Source organism: Euprymna scolopes, chromosome 7 (genome assembly GCF_053919585.1).
Source record: "Euprymna scolopes isolate OS-2025 chromosome 7, ASM5391958v1, whole genome shotgun sequence".
In the NCBI taxonomy this organism is placed as follows: Eukaryota; Metazoa; Mollusca; class Cephalopoda; order Sepiida; family Sepiolidae; genus Euprymna; species Euprymna scolopes.
In genome coordinates, this window is record NC_136488.1 from 50,876,136 (window position 1) to 50,899,159 (window position 23,024).

General features: G+C 31.6%; 1 protein-coding gene across 3 annotated transcripts in view; it reads right to left on the reverse strand.

Moving 5' to 3' along the window:
* Positions 1-23,024, reverse strand: part of LOC145279739 (uncharacterized) — a 454,893-nt gene that overhangs the window by 60,801 nt on the left and 371,068 nt on the right. For all 3 annotated transcript variants that reach the window (XM_080131038.1, XM_080131037.1, XM_080131039.1), the window contains 9 exons: positions 21,649-21,750; positions 20,361-20,531; positions 17,535-17,690; positions 14,788-14,985; positions 13,013-13,141; positions 11,929-12,099; positions 10,358-10,513; positions 3,194-3,400; positions 395-514 (listed from right to left, as the gene is read on the reverse strand). In XM_080131038.1, coding sequence (XP_079987164.1) covers positions 395-514; positions 3,194-3,400; positions 10,358-10,513; positions 11,929-12,099; positions 13,013-13,141; positions 14,788-14,985; positions 17,535-17,690; positions 20,361-20,531; positions 21,649-21,750 — 1,410 coding nt within the window. The remainder of the gene's footprint in view (positions 1-394; positions 515-3,193; positions 3,401-10,357; positions 10,514-11,928; positions 12,100-13,012; positions 13,142-14,787; positions 14,986-17,534; positions 17,691-20,360; positions 20,532-21,648; positions 21,751-23,024) is intronic.

A 23,024-nucleotide genomic window follows, 5' to 3' on the forward strand; every position in this document is an offset into this window, starting at 1 on the left:
CAAAGACATAATGGATAAACTCAAGTTGAAGCAACTTAAAATATAATGTTGAAACCAGCTATGCAGTTTCACTTTTTTGATCCAATTCATATGTGTGTATATGTATAATCAAACAAGAACTTTGGCAATAATAATAATAATAATAATAATTATTATAATTATATCTTTACTATTTCAGTCTCATTAAAATTTGTGACAATAATAAAAATTGAAAGATTTTTTATTGTCACAAATTTTAATGAAACTAAAAAATGGCAGAGATATAATTATAGTCGATAATTATTTTCAAGGTTCTTAGCTGTTAGAAAAAGTTCATTTACTAAAACAATTTGAAAAAAGAAAGAGAAATGAAAAGATAGAGAAAAAGAAATTGTAAAGAAACAACAAAAGTTACCTTGTGTTTAGCAATTTGTACTTTGATTTTGGCGGGGTCATTGCTAGTAGACGTGTCTGCATCAAGAACTTTCTCAGCTTCATTCAACCAATCAAGAAGATCTTTCCACAAGGAATGGAACTGAAGGAAAAGAAAAAAAAATACACAAATTACAAAAAAAAAAAAAAAAAAAAATACACAAATTACAAAAAAAAAAATAAAAAAAATACAAATTATAAAAAAAAAATACACAAATTACAAAAAAAAAAAAAATACACAAATTACAAAAAAAAAAATACACAAATTACAAAAAAAAAATACACAAATTACAAAAAAAAAATACACAAATTACAAAAAAAAAAAAATACACAGTAAGTCAATACAGAGTAAAAAGGTAAAGCTATTTTTAAGGCTATAAAAGATAAGACTAAAAATGCTTAATCCTGGTTTTATAACATTAAGTGAAACAGATCACCAAAGCCAGTCAGTAACAGGTTGCACTTCCCAACATACAGTATAGATCAACAAAGTTGAGCAACATTGAGCTTGGTCAGTAACAGATGAGTAACCATTTGACAATACCGGACACCTCCCTGCAAGAACTGCAAAAACCTAACATCGTCATCTCCTTTGATGATAATATACAAGTGACTGGAGATCATTTGTGAATTTAATATTCCCATGAAACTTCCTCCAAAGAGGAAGCTGGTTCAACCCACTTTGGAGGAGTGCTGCTTTGGAATACTTTCCAGCAAAGTAAATATAAATATATATATATATATATATATATATATATATATATATACATACACACCTGAATGACTAGTTTGCTTATAGCAACTAGTATTTCCTAAATTATCACCCATCTAAGTATTAACTAGGCTCAATGTAGCCTGATAAAAATCAGTGTTCAAGTAATTTAACTGGAAACAATTTATGTACCCCCCACTCCCCAAAAAAACTTCAGTTATATACAACTGATGAGATTAATTTATGAGATCAAGACTTTTTAGTTATTTAATACTTAAAACAATATGATATATGATTAATTGAACATAACTTGCTATTTTCCTCACAGCTGGAAAAAATTGTGGGTTCATACCTTCCCCAAGAGCATTAGTGTATAATTGAACAATAGATATAATAGGATTTGAATCTATATGATTGATTCCATAATCTATGTCCATATCTACTATGCCAAACACGAACCCCCTAAAAATTAGATTAAGAGTTCTGTAAATCTTACAGAATTTGGGGTGAAGAATCTCAGTTTAGTTTTAGTCAATAATAACTGGGTTGACCAAATCATTAATGGAATCCACATGTTTGCATTTAGGCTCCTAGGATCCAGGAATGTTGACAACAATGGTAAGTGTCCAGTTGCCAGCCAAGGATGAAAAGATGACGCCAGGTGGAAAGAAGAAATTCCTTATCGTCCATAAAAGCAATGAAGATAGCAGTTGTTCAGAATGTACGTATGCATCGTCAGTAACCTTCCGCCGGTCGTACAATGTTGGCTGCAGTAGTAATAATAAATGTGGTGAAGCGTTTACATTCTTTACAGACGAACACGGTAGCGGATGGTTGACAAATTATAGGGGGTCAGTTGGTAGAAACCCAAAACAATATATGCCTCGGCATTTGAAAAGCTATTTTACTCATGACTGAAGGAATTGAATATATTATTTCTCTTCCTTTTAATAGATGTGCCATTTATACACACTCTCGTTCCGCAAGTTCAGGAAAAAAACCTAGCTGACCAAATCAGCAGTAGCTACCGACCACCAATACACTAATTTTAGATCACATGGTGGACATACATACACAGCAGTTCACTGCTCAGGTTAATTACATGAACCCTATCATTAGCAAGACTCCTCCTTTCCTCAAATACACTGAACTTAATGAATGCAATACAAGTTAACCTACATACTCCAAAGGGTAAGGGGGGTGGAGGAGAGAAAAGAAAAGTAGCTACAGATAGAAATTGACTGGTTATCTATTGTTGTCACCTATAAAGAAACTAAACATTGTTATAAAATGTATACACATTCAAGTAAGTTTGTGAGATTTCACAGCATATAAACCTTTTTTTGTTTTTTGTTTTATGCTGAAAACAAACTTTTTAAATATGAATATTTGATTGAGATTTTTGTTTTACGGCAAATAAATCTGAAAAGTCATTTTATGCTCTACAATCCAAAAGTTAGGCACATCTATATAAATTTAGGTACGTCTATTTGTTTATATATTTGTATATGTAGGATTCAACCTTTAATTATTAACTGATCATTATGAATTATGTAACACAACTGCTGAATAGTTTTCAAAACTTTTCATGCATCCAAAATCTTCAAAGCAGAAATAATTTATTCCAGAATTTAGGTGCTTCTAAATTATTTTTAAAATTTTGAAGGGATCAAAGTATTTTTTTCTTCTTCCAAAAGAAGGGATCAAAATAATTTTTTTTTTCTTAGAAAAATTTTGAAGGGATCAAAGCAATTTTTTTTTTCTTACAAAAATTTTGAAGGGATCAAAGTATGCTATTTTTCTTCCAAAAAATTTGAAGAGATCAAAGTATTTTTTTTTCTTCCAACTATTAAGAAACAATTCAAATAGGCAACTTTTTATGAAGAAACCAAAATGCATTTTGCTGAGTTTAATCTTGTAATGAAATTACTTTTTAAATGGAATTTTAAAAATCATTTCATTTTACGTTGCTATTGCAGTTTTGTTTTCAATATTTGATAATGCAATCTTTAAAATTAAGTAGAATAAAAATGTATTTTCTTTGGAATCTGACATGGAAGAGGTGGTTACCTGTCTAGCTTCTTTGTAGCCTCGTTCCAAATGACGTGTTCTTTCGGCACTTCTTGATACAATTTTTTCCCATCTGTGCTGTACACTGGAGAGGAGATTCTTTATAAGAATGACGTCCTGTTTTTGGCTGAAATATTTCAGGTGGGTACCTCTCCTATCCAAAGCAATCATAGCATCCCGGTTGCGGGCAATGTCTTTTTGCAGGTTCTAAAAAATAAGTTGAGAATGTGGAAAAGAAATAAAAGACATTAATCTATTGCTTTCTTACCAGTTGAAAAGCAATGACATTGACAACTAGAAAAAGGGTTTTAAAAAATTCATTATGAACAAAATAAAAAAGCTTTAGGGGTACATGCTGATAGAATGAAATTTGTGGTTAGAGGATTCAACCATATCTATTCATTTAATATTCTGCTTGTTCCTTCCTTAGTCTGTACGATACGCTTTGAAAAAGGTCGAATACAATTTTTTGAAGGTCAAACTGCTTAAAAAAAAAAAAAAAAAAAAAAAAAAAAAAGACCAATCTGGAAAACAAAAATTTGAGAGTGTCCTCCCTTTGATGTAGTCTCATTTTCAAATAGGATTATAATAATATATGGTCAGAATTGTAATCGTGTGAGAAAGGAACTCCTAATTTCAATGTTCAGCAGTTCTTCACTAAAGAAAATGAAATGTTATGCAGCATTCCTTCGAACATCATGGTAGATAGAGACCAAGACCACCTGTGATATTCAAAAATCCGCAAAGTAGGACAAAACCATTATTTTTATCTTATTGTTTATAGGCTGTTTAAAACCATTCCTGTAATGTTTATATAACCCACAATTTACTATATCTATATATATAAAAGGGAAAATGTGTGTATGTATGTGTTTGTATGTCTCGCAAAAACTTTTAACATGGGTCACAGATTTTCGCCAGATAGGTATCATTTTAAAGTTCCAACCTTTGCCCAACAAATATCGAAAAATTGTCCGAAAACATTAATTCCTTAACCCTAAACTAGCCATTTTTGTACAGGCAGGGGTAGCCAGAAACCGTCCTCTCATGACAAGATGGCTCTACACATGCGCATATGACGTCGGAGTAGGAATTAGTTGAAATATTAAAAAAAACAAAAAAAACTAATTTCGTCAACGTCCTCTTAGCTCAGTTCATTAGAGCGCGGCATCATTATCTAAAGGTTGTGAGTTCGAATCGTGGTGTGAGATGTCTTTTTTAAAAATTTTTTTAAAGGTTTAATATTGAAACAGGGTTATTTAAGCTATTTTTCACGTTCCATGTTTTTTTTTTTTGTTTTTACTTTTCAGATTTTTTAAAAGTTTTAACATTCGTTTTTCTGTTTTTTTCCCATCACATTCGGGTTTTCTTTTTTTGTTTTTGTTTTTCTGATTTTAAGAAATTTTAACATCGTTCGTTTGCCTTACGTTATTTTTTATTTTAAGTTAACATTTTTTTTTCATAATATTTAAACAAGATTACTTTTTCATAATATTTAAACAAGATTACTTCACTTATTCTTTTATTTTGATTTACCCCCCCCCCCACACACACCCGACCTCTAAACACCCGGGCAATGCCGGGTACCCCCGCTAGTTAATAGAAAGGTTGTAACACTTGTTAGGTTGCACAGTACACTATTACAGTTCAGTACTGGACATAAATATTCGATTATCAGGGTTTTTATGGATTCATGGTGGAAATCTCCAATATTAATATATTGAAAAAACCTGTGAAGTAGTGAATCAATGATAATCGAACCGCAAAGTAGCAAGGGGTCACTGTATATAAAAAAACATTGTCTTCCAAGTGGTACTGGACTGAAGGAGTAAATTAAAGTGTTTCTCACAATGTGATCTTATTTGTATTGAACTATGTAGCACAATATTACTTACTGAGTATTTATTAGTACTTGTTAATTTATCTCATTTGGATCAGTTATATATCTATAATACAATGGATACTATATTCATAGAAATGTTAATAAACTCCTATTTGTTGTGTATTATTCGTGTTTCTGTCCCCCCAAAAAACATTTTTTTGTGCTATCCAGAAAAATAGCTTTATCAAAACATTTGTTGATTAAATATATTTCTCATTCTGTGGAATTTCCATAGGTCCTTCTAGTTCTACTCTATTGTCTTATTAAAAACATTTACAATAATCTTATCACTTGAAAAAAAAAAAAATAAAAAAATAAAAAAAATGAACATTTAGACATTTAGATTGAGGAAAAAAATGTGGGACATGTTTTCATATTGAAATGAAAACCTTACATCAGTATTAAATTAAGTGAAACAAAAGAAAATGTATACATTTTTTTTGTTTTTTTTTAAAATTGATCAAACAAAAAAAAAAACGATAGTTTTGTTTGGTAGATGTATTTTATGCATATATATATATATATATATATATATATATATATGAGAGTGTTCCAGAATTAATGTCACTTATTTTGTCAAATTCCGCCTGAATGGATCAGAGGGGATTGCAAATTACATTGTTATAATTACTAAACTTATGAACTCATGACCTGAAAGTTTCATCTCTTTCTGTTGCAGATATTGATGGTGTGAGACTAAGAAAACATTCCCTGTCATGAACATGCATTAGATGCAGAGATTTGTCATTGAATATCTCGCAAAAGTGCATTGAGAATCGGGGTGAGTATGTAGAAAAATTAAATTCTGGAGTACAAAAGGTGTTTCATTTTAATGGTACCACTTCCATCTTCATAGCTCTACAACTATTTTTGAGTTAAAAAATTAGGAACGTTTTGGAACGACCATTGTATATACATTGCTTTCATGTATGCAATAATGCTGCTAGTTTCAACATTTTCAAATACTTGTACCCCCTTGATGTAAATACCCCCAACAAACAGCAAAATCTCACCCCTACACAGTAGAGATCCCTAGATGTAAGAAAACCTTCTACTCTAATAGTTTCTTCCCCAGAACTGCTAGACTCTGGAACTCCCTTCTGGGTTCCTGTTTTCTTAACTGTACTGACATGCAGAAGTGTAATGTGAGCAGACATTTTGCTGTTCAACTCCCTACATGGTAATCCCTGCAACTTATGTCCCCGATAATAGCCCCCTGCATCAAAGTGGCACTATGCCTTGTTTGGGATAAAAATGGAAAAAAAAAAACTTCATTTTTTTTGTTATCGTATTTAATCATTACAGGGAATAGAGGTACATTAAATCAAGATGTGTTTCACTGTGTGTAGCATGGTATATGGCGCATGGTCCAAGGAAGAAATCAAAATCCAACAATTACTGGCATTCTGGCATATATCTCGAGACATTTCAGCGTTGCATTACTTCCCCTGTTTTCTAGATGGTGATAGCTGATTTGGTGTCCCCGATAAAACATTTTCCAACAGATATTTTAACTGAAGAAATTTATCACATTCTCAGAATTATTATTATCATTATAACTATCATGCTTATTATTAGTAAACACATTTTCATTGAATTAATTAATGGCTTGTATTATTAAAAATTCTTTGGCAATATGATGTATTGGATTAATACTTATGTGCATGTATTATAATATATATATATTTTTTATTATAATATGTAATATTTTTTATTATTGACATTTTATATGAAAGTAAGTGGAACACTGAACAATTATTATTTAATAAATGTGCAATATTAATTTCTTGTGATTGTTAACCTTTTTACATTATTAAAAGTAAATAAACACTTTACAGAAAAAGTATCATTCTTACACCAAACTACTTATAATAAAAATAATAATGATAATACAAATACGACTACTAATAATAATCTAAATATTAATTTACTTGTCCGACGTCTGGGGTCACAAAAAACCATCATCATCGCAAACATTAATTCATGAGAAACGAATTACCTCCCTTTATCATTGCACTTTATCGGTTAAAAATCATTAAAACCATTTCCTCTCAAACTTTTCAAAGCAAAAAGACAAAGCTACCTGTTTACTGTTTCAAATTGACTATTTTATAATTAAAACGTCATATTGAGATGAGATTGTAAGTTCTTTTTGATTATAGATTCATTTTCAAATTAAAGAAGAGATGCGCAATTGAATTGGCATCTGTTCCTTTATAATTCATATTAAAATTATTCTGAAAAAATAAACCCCCCAAAAATGTGTTTGTTGAATTTTCATTGAAAAAGATGTCATTTTTTAAAATTAATTATTTTTTTTAGCTTTAAAAAGGTTAAAAAAAGCATTTAATTTTTTTTAATTAATTTATTTTATCTCATTTTTATTCATTTTATTTATGTGTTTTTGAAATTGGTAGTACTAATAATCGGTTTAAGAATATGATAAATTCCTTCAGTTAGGATATCTGTTTGAAGACGTTTCGTCGAGGACGCCAAATCAACTATCGCTGTCTAGAAGTAATACAACAATAAAATATTTCGAGAAATATGTCGGAATGCTCAATTACTAAAAAAACTTTTGATTATCAGGAGTTATAAATAGTCGTACTTATTGTATAGCAGAAGTGGAAAAATGAATTGTGACCTTTTGCTTACTTTTGGGAGTTGAGTTACACAAAACAGAGGAGTGAACCAGGAACCTTCAGGGGCTAAGAAACCGACAGGAATGACAGATGAAAAGGACAAAGACAACAGGATAACCAGAAGCACAAAGAGGCCATGATAAAGATCAACATGAAATACGCAAAATAAACCGCAAAAGATGAACAAGCAATCAGACACGCTTGGATTACAGGAATGCCATTAGAAATTGGCTGAAAAAACAATTTGACGCTTCCATATTATACAAACGAAAAAAATATTGAATTTCAAATGAAATAAATAGTACCTACGTAATTGCCGGGCCTACAATAGTAACATATCCAAAAATTATGAAAAATGCTGAGGTAGAAAAATAATTATTAATGGAAAAAAAAAAAAAAAATTGTATAATAAAGCGAAATCACCATTACGTTTACTAAACAAAAGAGATAAGTTGACAAAGGAGATAAGTTCTGTTGCTTATGTCACGCAATGGACATAATTAAAAATGTTAGACAAAATTTATTCCCCCATATAAAGTTTATCGGAAGGTTTTTCATGTATAATCATTTTTTACCTTATCGTTTTTCCATAATTTTTTGGATATGTTACTATTTGCAACATGAAAACCATGTAGATACCATTTGTTTTACTTGAAATTCAATTTTTTTTTTTTGTTTATATAATATAGAAGCATAAATAATTCATCTGCATAACCCACAGCATAGATTAGTTAACTGTCCAGACTATTTGTTTACAATCAATGGTGCTTGTATAGTATTGCACACAAGTGAAAATCACATTTTTTGATATACTTTCATATACAAAAATATGCATACTCATCAAAAATTAGGAAAAATTGACCACAAGATTAATTAAAAACTAGTGGTACCTGTGGAAATTCCACAGAGGACTCATTCATATATAATATATTGATGTTGGTATTCTGTAGATGTTTAGCATAAATGGAGATGGTTTGATATTGCATCTCTTTTGTTAAAACTGCAAAAGTATTTATCTAAGCTAGTAGGGATGCCTGATCGTAAAGTAGGCTTAAATATTATATTTTAATTCTTGCAGATTTCGTATTATAGAGTTAATGTTCTATCGATTTTTATATATTAAAGTTGCGATTTCAAAAATAAAAATATATATCCATATGACTTGGGTGCATCAGCTTGAATGAAAACCAACACCAAAATTTATGAAAAGTTATATATATAATATACACACACTAGCAAAAGTACCCGTCGTTGACTGGGTTCAAAAACAGCCTACAGAAAATGGACTCTGATTTATGAAGGTATGATAGGTTATGAAAAGGAAGGGTTGTAAAGAGATAGCTTCGAATTTGGGGGTATCAAAACCCAAGCAAAATATGATGAAAGGAAAAATAAAATAGATAAAGCCCATAATTTATTATACCATACCTGTTCACACTGAAACACTTACCACAATATTCTGTGGATCTATATTAAAAAACCTTGTTAAACTTTGTGACATTTCCATTCTATGGAGGTCAGGCGTGAACGAACACCCAATAATTTTATTATACCATATTTCTTCAAACAAACAATTATCAAAGTATACTTACACAGATAAATATGAAAAGTCCTTATTAAAGTTTGTGCCTATTTCCATTCTATGGAGGCCAGGCGCAAACGCAGACCCCACAATTTTGTTATACCATCCCTATTTAAGTTAAAACATACTTATCAAAGTATTATTATGTACATCTATATCAGAAACACTTGTAAACGTTTTTTTTTAATTTTTAAATTTTTTATTTCCATACTTTGTGGACCAGGCGCATTTTAATGAATCATCATTATACCAGACCAAACATACCCATTCCTGTGTCTCGATACATCTTCTATCATTATATATGATCAGTTTTCTATAATAGTCAACCATATAGGAGCCTATTTGTGACCAGACACACACACAGACGTTCAGCTTTATATTATATATATATATATAGTTCCTTCAGCTATAATCGACACTGAAACCAAAACTTATGAAGAATTCTTGTTAAAATTATTTATAAAAAAAAAAAAAGTAGATGACTTTAGTGTCATCAGCTTTAATCGAAACCGAAATCAAAACTTAATTCTTGGTAAAATTATTTATTACAAGAAATGGAAGTCCATAATAATTAAATGACAGTCACTCAGATGCAAGCATGACACACGAAATAACACACATGCTATCCTATTAATATATAGATAAAAATCAGTTTCCATATTTTACCGATCTGCTATTCATTACTTGATTAAATGATAGACTGATTTATCTCCCCCTGTTTTACGGGACATCTACTCTTAACTGCAGATCAGCAAAATACAATAAAACTGGTTATATTTTTAATTAAAATTCTATTCAATTTTTCCTAATTTTTGGTGTAGATACCTATTTTTGCTGAAGTATATTGATTTATTTCAAAATGATGTTCACTTGTGTCCAATATTATATAAGCACCCATTCAACTCTTCCCAAGTTTGTGCTGCTCTAGCTCACTTGAGGAAACCTCTCCGTCCTTCCACCACAAAAAGCATACAAGATGGCAATGCTTCATTCAATGAGGACTAAATCCAATAAGAGATTCATTTTAAGTATCAGATCTTCCACAAAAAGGTTCTTACTTTGTGATCTTCAATCTGTTGTGTAATTTTGTCTACAATCCGACTGACTGGTTGCAGATTATTCAGGTCTTTTTCCGTTTCTGTTAACCAACCAATAAACTTGTTCAAATCATCATGGAATGTGCTCGCCTGGCCAACAGCTTCTTCTAATTTGTTCTGCAAACATATTCCAAATGAAAAATGCAATTAATTCACATTAGCCAATAAAGTACATTAATATTTTTATTGAGTGCATTAAAAAAGAGAGAGAGGAAAGAAAATGCGGTCCAATTTTTTCTACAAAGTTAAAGCTAAAAAAAAATTAAGATATATTTAGAGATGAACATGAAATAAATGTTAGGAAACTGCCATGCATATGCATACGAGTATTAAAAATTACAGTCAGATCAGTGAAATGTTTTGCAATAGTTTGATAACTAAACAGTTCCGAGTGCCTTTGCTGAAGTCATGAAAGTGACGAACCACAGGGGACTGTGAGATGCCAATTTTTTTTTAGAGTGTTGCTCACTGGATTTGTATGTACGGTCTAATTTGGTTATTCTGTTTTACGGCATATCAACCCTTTTCAGGCTATTTAATGCCCAATCTGATCATTTTGGTAAGTTTTTATACTTTAGATTTTTTTATCTTTTCAAATATTTATTCATATGTAGTTTGATTGTTTGGTAGATGAAAATTGATTTTGTCCTTGGTTTTGCAGCACATGATTGGGTTTCGCAAAGAGAAAATACAAAACAATAACACCAATGTTTGGTGCATTTTAAGTCCGGAAGCTGGTATCCTCACACAGCCTGATCTTGTATCACCAAATCTACAGTTTAGAGTGTGATCTTGCAATCCACAGTTTTAGGCCTACATGGCCTGATATTAAAGGGTTTTGAAAACTGAGGTAAATCTGTTCTTTTTTTTTTTATAATAGCAAAATTCGAAAACTGAATTTAATATAAGCAGCCAAAAACATTGTATAAAACTTAAGATGTTGTTGTTTACAGTAAACAAATGGTTTGAGTTTTGCTTAAAATAAAAAAAAAATAAATTAAAAAAATGGAGAGTTCGAATTATAACAATTAAGGTAATTTTTTTTGAAAACTGAAAATTTTAGCAAAACTCAACTTTCTTCAAAAAACTATTTTCATTAATAATTAATTTTCTCCCTTATTTTTCATAATTTTTGGATATGTTCATTACTGTGACATGGCAATTAAGTAGATACCATTGGTTTTACTTAAAACTCAATATTTTGATTTTCACTATTATAAGAAAATCCCTTGGACCATGACAATGTCTTAAATTTTGTGCAATGTTTTTGGTTGCTTATATAATATTTTGTAGTTCAGTTTGAACTTTTACAGCATAAATTCTCAAATTAGACTAAATTGTACTTTTATAAATTAAAGCAACACACAGTAGCAACCACAGTGAGTATCTTTCACGTCTTTGAGAACATGATATATATATATATATATATATATATATATATATATATATATATATGCCACAAGTGAAATGAAAAATGAAATAGAAGAAACCAAGAGAAAATATTCAAGACTAGATGTCCAAATCTGGCTCACCTTTCTGTCTTGGGCCCTGGCTCGTATATGATCACATCTCTGTTGTACAGATTGAAGACTGGAACGGATCTTGGAAACGGATGGTTCGCCGGTTTTTTCAAGGATGTTTTCGCCATCGCTTTTCAGTTTATGTGCAATGCCTTCAAGTCGTTCAAGTTCAGCATAAACATCCTAAAAACAAAAAACACAAAACAAAAAAGAAAAAAATAAATAAAATCTCTGCAACTCATAACTTTTCTTGCCATCAATTAGTAATCTATAAAAGGTTCAATTTTTAGAGAATACCAAACAATTTTTTAAATTTTTTATCACATTAAAAACTTAACATTATGAACATACAAATTAAAAACAATTCCATTTTTTTATTTATTTTAACTTATTTCAAATGTAAATATTTTTAACAAGATAAAATTTTATCTTATATTTGTTTAAAAAATATGGAGAATCATCCATCTGTTAGAATTTAATCAAATATTCTCTTTGTAATGTCTGGATATGCATTTGTAAGGAATTTAATCAATAAAATATAAATTAATAAGTAAAATAGTAGTCATTTCTTTTATGGTAGACATACTTTACTAATAGATTATCATCATAAAAGTATGTGATCACAAGGCGCATAGATCAGGGGATTAGTGCCAATGATTTGCATGCGCCCGTTGCAAAGAAACGATGAGTGCACATGGCAGAGCATCTGCAACTATTTGATTTCGAGGTGACAAAGAATCAGTGCACCACAGAATTTGGCCAAAGTCATGTAACAGAAATAATCAGTCAACAGTTTGTCCTAGAGGATAGAATGTTCCAACAGTATTTTGGAATACTACTGCTGGTAATACTAAAAATAAACATCTTTTGATGAAAAGAAAATAATCGGGCACAAACATACCAAAAGCTGGCATTCTGTTTTATTTTTAACTTTAAATAATTTACGTGACTGAAATAGGAATTAAACATCAAAGTATTTATGAGTTACACTCATTTCTCAGAATTATTGCTTTTTTTGTTTATTTTAAACATCTTTCAAACTATTTTTTTCATCTAAATCTTGATAAAGTAAAGAGAATAAAAAAAAAAAGTTTACCATAAATTTGTCCAGCTGTTCTTTCGCCGTGTTTGGTAGGCCACCAACTGGACGTGACATAATTAACTGATTTTCAATCTCTCCCAAATGCATTAATAAATCTTGCATTTCTCCGGTGAACGACTGAGCCTACAATGTAAAAATAAGACATTTTTCTTAGTAAGAAAAAAAAAAAAAGTTCAATTTATTTAAAACAAATACTTCAATGAATTTTATATGAAGAGTTAGCAAATAAATTTCATGCATTTCTTTGTTCAGAAATTGATCTAAATCAGACAGATCGATCAGATTGGAATTAATATGAAGGATTAAATAGAAAACTAAGGTCAAAGTTGAAATCAAGAATATTTAGTGAATCATAAATGGCCATTCACTCATGTGATGCTATAAATCTGTTACAACTTCTATTTTCATCAATAATTTATCTTGGGTGGCTATTTCACATCTTCATATACAGGGTGACCCCCCCCCCCCCAAAAAAAAAAAACGGGCCCCAACTCTAATTAGGCCCTGTTTCTTAGTGTTTTGGCCAAATGAAATGAAACTTTGCTCATAACTAGTTTATTATATTCAAATCATTTGTTTGGCCTTTTTTTTTCTCAGTTCTACAGCATATGTTCTAGACGGCCTCCATTTAGCTTTTGTTTTTATTTGGTCACCCTGTATAGTCAGGTACATTGTTGTCAAACTATCTGAGGAGTTTAAATCTGTAATTGTCCTCATTGTGTGTGTCCTTTCCAATATACAATCTGGTGCTGAGGTTATACACTTTCCTTTGATGTTGACTAGAATTTCAAAAGGCATTGAAGATTTTTAGGATGAGGTAATTAAACAGATGACTATTGTTTTCATCTTGAGTAGCATTCTCAAGTTTTAGCTGATGAAACCAACATTTTTCAGGTCTATCTTATAAAACTCTAGAATCTGTGAATGGAAACATTTCACAATCATATGCAGTTTAGCAAAGGCATTAAAAATCGAAGATAAGGAGAAATCTCTATGATGTCCGTTATGAGATGAAGTTCTAAAAAAAAAAAAAAAAAAAAAAAAAAAATGCTTAACTCAGTCAGGTAATTTTTTTTTATAGAGAAAAAGCAAATTTCAGAGGAAAATTGCGACAACAGCCATCTTGGAAATTTCAACTACGAAGAGAGGAACACGGGAAAATCGAATTTGATTTTTCTCTGTAAAAAAAAAAAAAGCAAAGCAAAAACAAAAAAAAAAGGAAAAAAGAACTACTTGATCAAATTAAGCAATTTTTCTTTCATGAGAACTTCATTCTATAACGGACACATACTTCATAGAGATTTTTCAATATCTTCTTTTTTAATATCTTTGCTAAACTGCATAAGCACCCACAATTGTTCAAAGACCAATGATGTAGTGGAAAAGTATTATGTAAAATTCAGTTCTAAGTGACATTCTTCTATTAGTTTAATCAAAGCATATAGTGAGTACTTCATCTTCGGGATAGTGGCATGTATTCTTCAATATTGTCTGATCGATTTTCTGCTTCCTTTGTTCCAATTTATTTGATTGTCTAGTGATGTCTATTTCACTGTTTTGATACATCATTATAATCCAGAAGCTTTTTTCCAAAAACTGAAGGTTTTTAACGCTTTTTTTGCTAACCATTTTTCTTCTACCTATAGACTTGTTTTTAAATTTAAAAATTTTTTTAAATTATAATTATTATTTTTAATGTTAATCTTCTATAATTGTTTTATTCTGAATAAAAATAATAAAAATTGTCTTTAGAGAAAATGGTTTCTTACTTCTTTAAGAGCTTCTTCAAGATGATGTCGTTTATTTCGACTCTTATCCAATAAAACTTCCCATTTAGCATTGAATTCCTCTAGGCGTCCTTTGATGACAGACACTTCTAAATTGCTTTCAGCAGCTGCCATCTTTTGACCAACGTCATTCAAAGAATCAACACTTGGCAAGTGAGCATGAATGTCATTTTGTAGAACCTGAAAAAGAAATTGAGAAAATGGGAGATAGGTTATAAATAACAAACAGGAGGGTGGGACTAATACAATTCGAACAGGATTAGTACAATATTAATTTAGAACTGGGAAAATCATGAAAAGTTTAGAGAAAATATGTACTGTTAATTGAGGATGACAAAGCAGAAAATATTGGCAAAAACTATTGTCAAGGCTGCTGCAAAGAAGGTGGGCTCTATCATGTTAAAAAGTTACTTACGCCTGGGAGACCACCCATGTATGGATTATTGTTGTCACATTTAGGCTGGTGCATCTGCTACTAGTCTCTCATTCCTAGACAGACTTCAAAAGAGAGTCGTCAACCTAATAAGTCACAAACTGTTAGCTAGGCTTCAACCTCTGTCCCTGGTAGGTGCTCTGATGAACTACAAGCCCTTGTACCCCCTCGACATAAATACCCCCTGACAAACCCAACAAGTAGCAAAATCCCACCCCTACACAGAGATCCCCAAATACCAGAAAGCCTTCTACTCTAATAGTTTCTTCCCTTAGACTACTAGACTTTGGAATTCCATTCCAGGTTCCTGTTTCCCCTGACTGTACTGACATGCAGAAGTTCAAGTGTAATGTAAAACATCTTGCTGCTCAACCTACCTTCATAGTATCCCTGCAAATTATGTCCCAAATAGCAGCCCCCTACATCAAAGTAGCACCGTCTTATTTGGGGTGAAAATGCAATTAAAATATAAAAAGAAACTTTTTTAGGGTCACAGTTGAATCTGTTTTGCTCCATGGCTTAACAATGTCGACACTGATGGAACAGCAAGGAACATATGCAAAAATGTTACGAATTGCACTGGATATTAGTTGGAGAAAACACACTAAGAAATGCCTATATGAACATCTTTTTGCCTTGTTAATAGAGAGTAAGCTTCAAATTATTGGTCACTCCTAGAGAATTTTCTAGTCAGAATTTGTGAAATACTCCTATTGAATTGTAAAAGATTGGTTGGGAGACCTTATAACACCTATGTTGATCAACTTGCACAAGACTGGATTCCATTTAGAGAGTCTGCCGACAAAAATGTCTGTCAGAGATGGTAAGAAGGAATGAGTTTGGAGAATTTGAGGAAAATTCTCGATTTGATTATTTGAAGGAAGGTGTAGTAATCAATAACGCTGTCTATCTAGTTAAGGCATGCCGCTCAGTGCCGGAGGAGAGCTCACCAATAAGTCTCCACCCCCTCTTCTCTACTTGGTTGGCATTAACATGCTGATGGGCAGTTGGAAATCTGGGCTCCAACAATAAAAATCAACTTAGCATCACTATCAGGGAAGCCATAGTGGCTAAGTGGTTAACGACACGGACTGACAACTTGGGTGTGCCAAGTTCAAATCCAGTTTGTTCCTTAGAAACATTTACTTAGGAATGTTGGAAACCTTCACGTGTTCTCTCCTATAAGTACTGATTTCTTTCTGGAAAGAATTCTAACTAGAAAGATATCGAGAAATTGCCAACAATAATCATCTGATTTATATGTATATATAGTTATGTGTTATAATGAAAGAACCTAGCACCCCTCTAATACTATCAATGGTTAATTAGTCATGAGAGTTGATGACACAAAGATAGAAAAAGGGAAAAAGTGACACACAAATGGAAGAAAAGACTTCCAAGCACGTTGTAGACAAACCCCCTTCTATAGTTGGCTCTTATATCCTTCATTAGACTTTTCTTGTTTTGTATTATCTATATATATAAAAGCGAAAATGTGTGTGTGTTTGTATTTCCGCCAAAAAAGATACAATTATTTCATACGTCTAATACCCGTCTTAGCTAGGTAGTATATTCTTTTGCTCAAAATAGAAAATGATACATAGACATTAAAAATTCCTCACTCCTAAGAATAACAAATATATTCAAAATCAAATTCAATTTTCTCATTGTTTATACGGTCCTGAGCAATGCCAGGTAGCCTCGCTAATTTGTACAATAAATCTAATCTTTGTTCGTATAATTATTTCACCTCAGATTATTATTTTGCTTATACTGAAATTCATGATATAACATTATGGATTTAGATAGCTACATCGTATGTAAAGTTGTGATGGTCAGAGATGCTATACTTGCTTTGGCAGAAGCCGACCCAACCTGACCAAGGTGATGGTCATAACAGCATATTCTTTTCATTGTCATGACTCTCGAGTACATATTCGACACAGTTAATCAACTGAGAATCACATCATTCTAGATAAAAGCATATAAGATGTCAACGAATACACACTCAAGAGTCAAAACAATGAAAAGAATATGCTGTTGTCCTAGCCCTAGTCATGACAAATATCTTAACCTTTTGCAAATGCTTCGAATTGAATATATTTTCTACAGCACACAGAAATGTTTAGTTACATTCATCAACATATCTCTTAAGTATAAAAACTAAAATAACTAAATAATTCAAATAAAATAAATCGGAGCTTTTACAAATTTAATCTTATCTTCTCTTTATTTCATAAAAGCAAGACTTTTACAGATATGCAAAGTAAAAGGTAAATATCAATGCAAAGATTACCTTTAGTTTAGAAAGTTCCATTTCAATGGCGCGAGGTTCTCCAAACAATTGCTGGACATCATCAACTGCTTGGTCAGTTTTGGCCAACCAAGAAATGATTTCATTGAGAGCATGGTCAAACTGGCCAACATTCAAAAGGGCTGTCTGTAGTTGGCGCTGCAATAGAGAATATTAATCAAAATATTAAGATTATGACAATTTAAATTATTAGGAATTATTTAATTTTAATTTCAGCAATAAATTTTAAAAATGATAAAAATAAAGCCAATATATTCACACCATTGCAATTAATTTCAGATTCAATTTCTTACAATGTAAACAGCTCTAACGTATTTAAAGAATTTTCAATTTACCTTAAACATTATAAAACAAAAATTTTCCTTAGTAAAATATTGCAATCAATTCTGTGAAAAATCGGCTTCAAACAATCCAGAATATTGTAATCCCTCCCTGACTTTCCTTTGCGGACAGATGCCACACTAGATGATTTGAAAATCACCCCTTCTCAGGTATATGGTATCATAAAAAACCTAGACACCTCAAAAGCAAATGGACCCAATCTCATTCCGGCTGTGCTATTAAAAAAAATTGCTCCACTGAGGTTGCTCCAGTTCTCTCCAAACTTTACAACAAATGCCTTAACGGATCTTGCTTTCCTGACTGCTGGAAAACCGCTTCTGTGGTACCAGTTTTCAAGAATCCTGGCGAAAGAAGCGACCCATTAAATTATCATCCCATTAGCCTTCTCCCTCTTTTTGCCAAAATATTTGAGTCCTTAATTAATCAAGCTCTTGTCCATCACTTTACAGCTGCTAAACTCCTGACCAATAATCAATATGTATATAGGCAAGCCCGTTCAACAGCAGATATCCCAACTGTAATCTCTGAACGTATATACCGTTCACTAGACAAAACAGGGCAGGGTAGAGCGGTAGCCCTTGATATATCTAAGGCTTTTAACAGGGTATGGCATGATGGTCTCCTAAAGAAAATTAGATCATATGGTACCACCGGAAGAATACATAATGTAATTAAATCCTTAAGAGAAAAATCCAAGTTGTCTTCGACCGTCGTACATCGAAACAATATGATATAAATGCGGGTGTACCCCAAGGGTCTATCCTTGGACCTTTATTATTCTTGATATTCATAAATAAAAATTTATTTCTGAGAAAATTGTTTCTGAGATGGGTATATTTGCTGATGACACCACTCTCTATAACAGGTACAAGAGGAAAACAAATGAACACATATCTAAGGAAATGGCAAAAACACTAGAGGATGACCTCCAATCTGTAGTGGAATGGGGACAAAAATGGATGGTCATATTCAATGCTGCCAAGACTAAGCTTGTTTCCTTCAATAATTACAAGAAACCTTCTCTACCACCAATAGTAATGGCCAAGAATACATTACCCGAAAGTAATTCCTTTAAACTCCTCGGCCTAACGTTTACAGGGAATATGAACTGGAATAGATACATTGAGAGCATTGCCAAAGTTGCTGCGGAGAAGGTGGGCTCTCTCTACCATGCTAGAAAACTAGTTAGGCCTGAAAGTATCCTATACCTCTATATCGCCACCATTCGTCCATGTATGGAGTACTGTTGTCACATTTGGGTTGGTGCATCTGCTACTTGTTTCTCACTCTTAGACAGGGTTTAAAAGAGAGTTGCCAACCTGATAGGTCCTGAACTGTCATCTGGGCTTCAGCCTCTGTCCCATCGACGAGATGTTGCATCCCTCTACCTGTTCTACAAATACTTTAATGGTGAATGCTCTGACAAACTACAAACACTTGTACCCTCTCGACGTGAATACCTCTGACAAACCTGACAAGCAGCTAACTCCCACCCTTTCACAGTAGATATCCCTAGGTGTAAGAAAGCCTACTACTCCAATAGTTTCTTCTTCAGAACAGCTAGACTTTGGAACTCTCTTCCGGGATTCTGCTTTCCCAACTGTACTGACATGCAGAAGTTCAAGTGCAATGTGAACAGACATCTTGCTACTCATCTCCCTTCATAATACCCCTACAACTTATGTCCCCAATAGTAGCCCCCTACTTCAAAGTGACACTGTGCCTTGTTTGGAGTGAAAATTGAATAAGAAAAAAAAAAAAATCTATATTTTACAGCCAATCAGATTCATTCTTTAAGTTATGCTGTCTTTAATTCAATAAAAGTTTTCATATCACAAATATAGTAGACTCCAAACTGAAACATCTACCTAATACTATATAAGGCATTTCATGTGTATATGTTACCTTTGACACACGTTTAAAAATAATGAATTTTGTCTGATAAGCAAAGAGGTGATTAAGTTAATGTTTCCAAGGTAAAAAATTCTGAATGCTTGAAAATCAAACATCTTGTTGACTAAATAATTTTTGAATACATTTCAAAAATGACATTCGTTTTATTGATTTGAAGTAAATAAAATAGAAAAAAAAAAATGAAAACAGAATCAGACTTCTTTTGATTCAATATTTTGTTTCAACCATCAAGAATAGCATTTATTGAACAGTCAGATTAAATATACAAAAATTTTACTTATTAGCTTTGTCCTAACATGATATATGTGATTTCAAATGATTGAATTTCTTTTTCCTTCAATAATCTTGTATATGTAGATGACATTTAAACATACACACACACATATATATATATTATACTTAATAAAATCATACTTTTATTAAAAATTGAAGTATATTTTTTTAAATTTAATTAACTAAATTTACATTATTTGCATCTGGTGGGTTGGCCTCAGGTTAAAAAGACATTACATAAAATAGAATTGTTGGAATGGGATATGAATGGAAGCATACCTCTCTGTCTGCAATGTTTCCAATAAGCATGTCCCATCGTAGGTTGAAATTTGTCATGGGTTCCTTTACATAAATGGCTTGTTCAACTGAACAGTCTTTGGCAAGTTCAGTAGCTTGCTGGTTCAGAGTTTCAATTTCTACCTGTTTTGGCTCCACTTGGCATTTGAATTCCTAAAAAAGAAAAAAAAAAAAAAGAAACATTTAAAAAATCAACATCAGAAAACAAAGTGTAACACTTTAAAGATCTTTAAATGCAAATCAGTTTTTTTTTTAGGAGGTGGGGTGTAAAACAAGCACTTTTTTTAAGCAAATCTTCAAATGATGACATCTGGGGTGCCTCAGGGAATTTAGGTCTTATTTTTTTATCAGTTGTAAAAATATTAATAAAATACTTTGCCATTTGATTAGACATTTTTCTAGTTTGAAAGTATAATTGAGATGAAAGTTATTTTATTTAATAAGGGTACATAAGATTTGCAATGGAATTACATGTAGGATATGAAATGATAACCAGTTTGTGTGCAAGAAGTTAAAGAAGATGGAGACATAAGAATTCAGATGCAGAGAAAATATATTTGAATGGTGAGGCTAATGAGAATGTTGTAAAGTTTATTTTTTCTTTTTCAAAGCTTAGTGATAACATTAGAGCACAGGAATTGTCAACCAAGAGGAGACTCAATTTAGCATTTATACAAATATAATGATGTATGAAAATGAAACCTGGTCAGTGAGAGTTGAGATGTGTTGCATGGAGAGAAATTATATGAGAATGATATGGTGGGTGTGTAGTGGGAGTTTTAAAGACAGGCTTAGATTTGATGAAAGAGGAAGATTAAATCTAGACAGTATAGAGAGATGTGTGAAGAACAGGAAACTTTGTTGGTTTCATCATATTGAAAGAATGGAGAAGAGTTCTGAAGAGTTAAGGTAATAAGGTCAGTTGGCAGAAGTAAACCCAGGAAAACACTGGAGGCAGTGATAATGATGGATTTGAGAGAACTAGTGATAAATAAAAGCGTGAACAGATAAAGGTTAGTTTAGAAGTCAATTTTTAAAAGCCGTCCAATCCATGCCAGCATGTAAAATGGACATTAAATGTAATCAAATAAAACAAGGTTCATCTTATTAAATCAGTCGTGAAAGAGTTTTATACAAATTTGAATATAAAAAAACAGGAATTCAAGTCACTGACATAATCTAAATAAACTACTGTCTCAAGAAAAAGAAAAACAAATTATGAAACTTTCTTTAAAAATGAAAAAAAAAAAATAAATAAAAGATGTCTTACCTTTAGTTCTTTTGTTTGTTCTTTAATGACCTCAAAGTCAGTACCAACCGGTTCCATATCTGAGAACCGTTGTTCTGTACCAGTCATCCAAACCAAAAGTTTCTATTAAAAAAACAAATAAGAAACATTCAATAAGCTATCTCATTCGTTAAAACTGCTTCATAATTTCATAAAATCTAATACAACCAATCCAAAAGCAGAAGAAATCTTTTTATTCTATTGTACATATGTTATATAGCGCCAGGACCCCTAGGTTGGGAACGGTCGTAGTTAGTAAGTTCCCTGCTACAACAAAACCAAGCAGCCGTCTTTTATTGATCGTCTATTTTGTTTAGTTCCATTACATAACACATAGTGAAAATAGAAAATTCACAATCAATCTGAAACATACAAGGTTCACGATCAAAATCGAATTTGCAACAAAAAATTATGTTGTCAATCAAGTGTTATTAAGTGTAAGGCTGTTCAACGCAAAGTGAAGAGTAAACTATTCAAGAATTCACTCAAACATTTGGCCATTGGCACCACATATGCATCCAAAGTCAATGTAGGTCATGACACATGAGCAGTTGTTTACGGTTCATAAACAGTTGAGCTGAACCCAAATTGAAAGAAATGAGCAGATTACTATAATTTCTTTTTGGATGAGAAGAAAACATTTAAGTTGCTCAATTATTGCAGCTTTCATATTGAAAAAAAAAAAAAAAAAAAAAAAACTTGTTTTATTTCCTGCTTTTTAATTTCTGAACACGTTTTATTAGCAAGTTTTTCTAAAACGGAGTTGTTAAAACATCAAAAATTCATATTATTTGAACTACTGTTTTTGTCTTTTTTCACAACGTTTTAGTTGATATATTTGAGCCTTCTTCAGCTGTATCTTTTGGGAATCTTTCTGTTGAACTTTGGAATCTGTATGCAATTTCAACTGGAACACCTTATTTAAATTCACAATTGGCATGAAGGATAAGATACTAAATAAAATTAAGTTCTAAGTGACACTCTTCTGGGGTTTGAAGATTCAATCTTTGTGCGGGCGATACTAAGAATACAATTGCGAATTACTTAAGACTTCTATGCAGTCATCGATGAAAAATGAGAGCATGCTATTTCCATAGATTAAATAAAGGGTTCTTTTGGAAAATCTTGTACAGATTCCTGAGCTTGACAAACATTCCAGAGTTCGATGAGATACACCTGAAGGTTGGAAGATAACATAAGTCAAAACATTGTAAGAATAACTTAAATTCTCCAAATAATCCAAATTATCAATCCTCTTCTCAAAAATTCAGAAACATAATAGCTAAAATTTAGCACAATATATTTTACATTTCCTCATGTTATGTTGTAATTGTATATTTTAACTGACACGTCTTTAT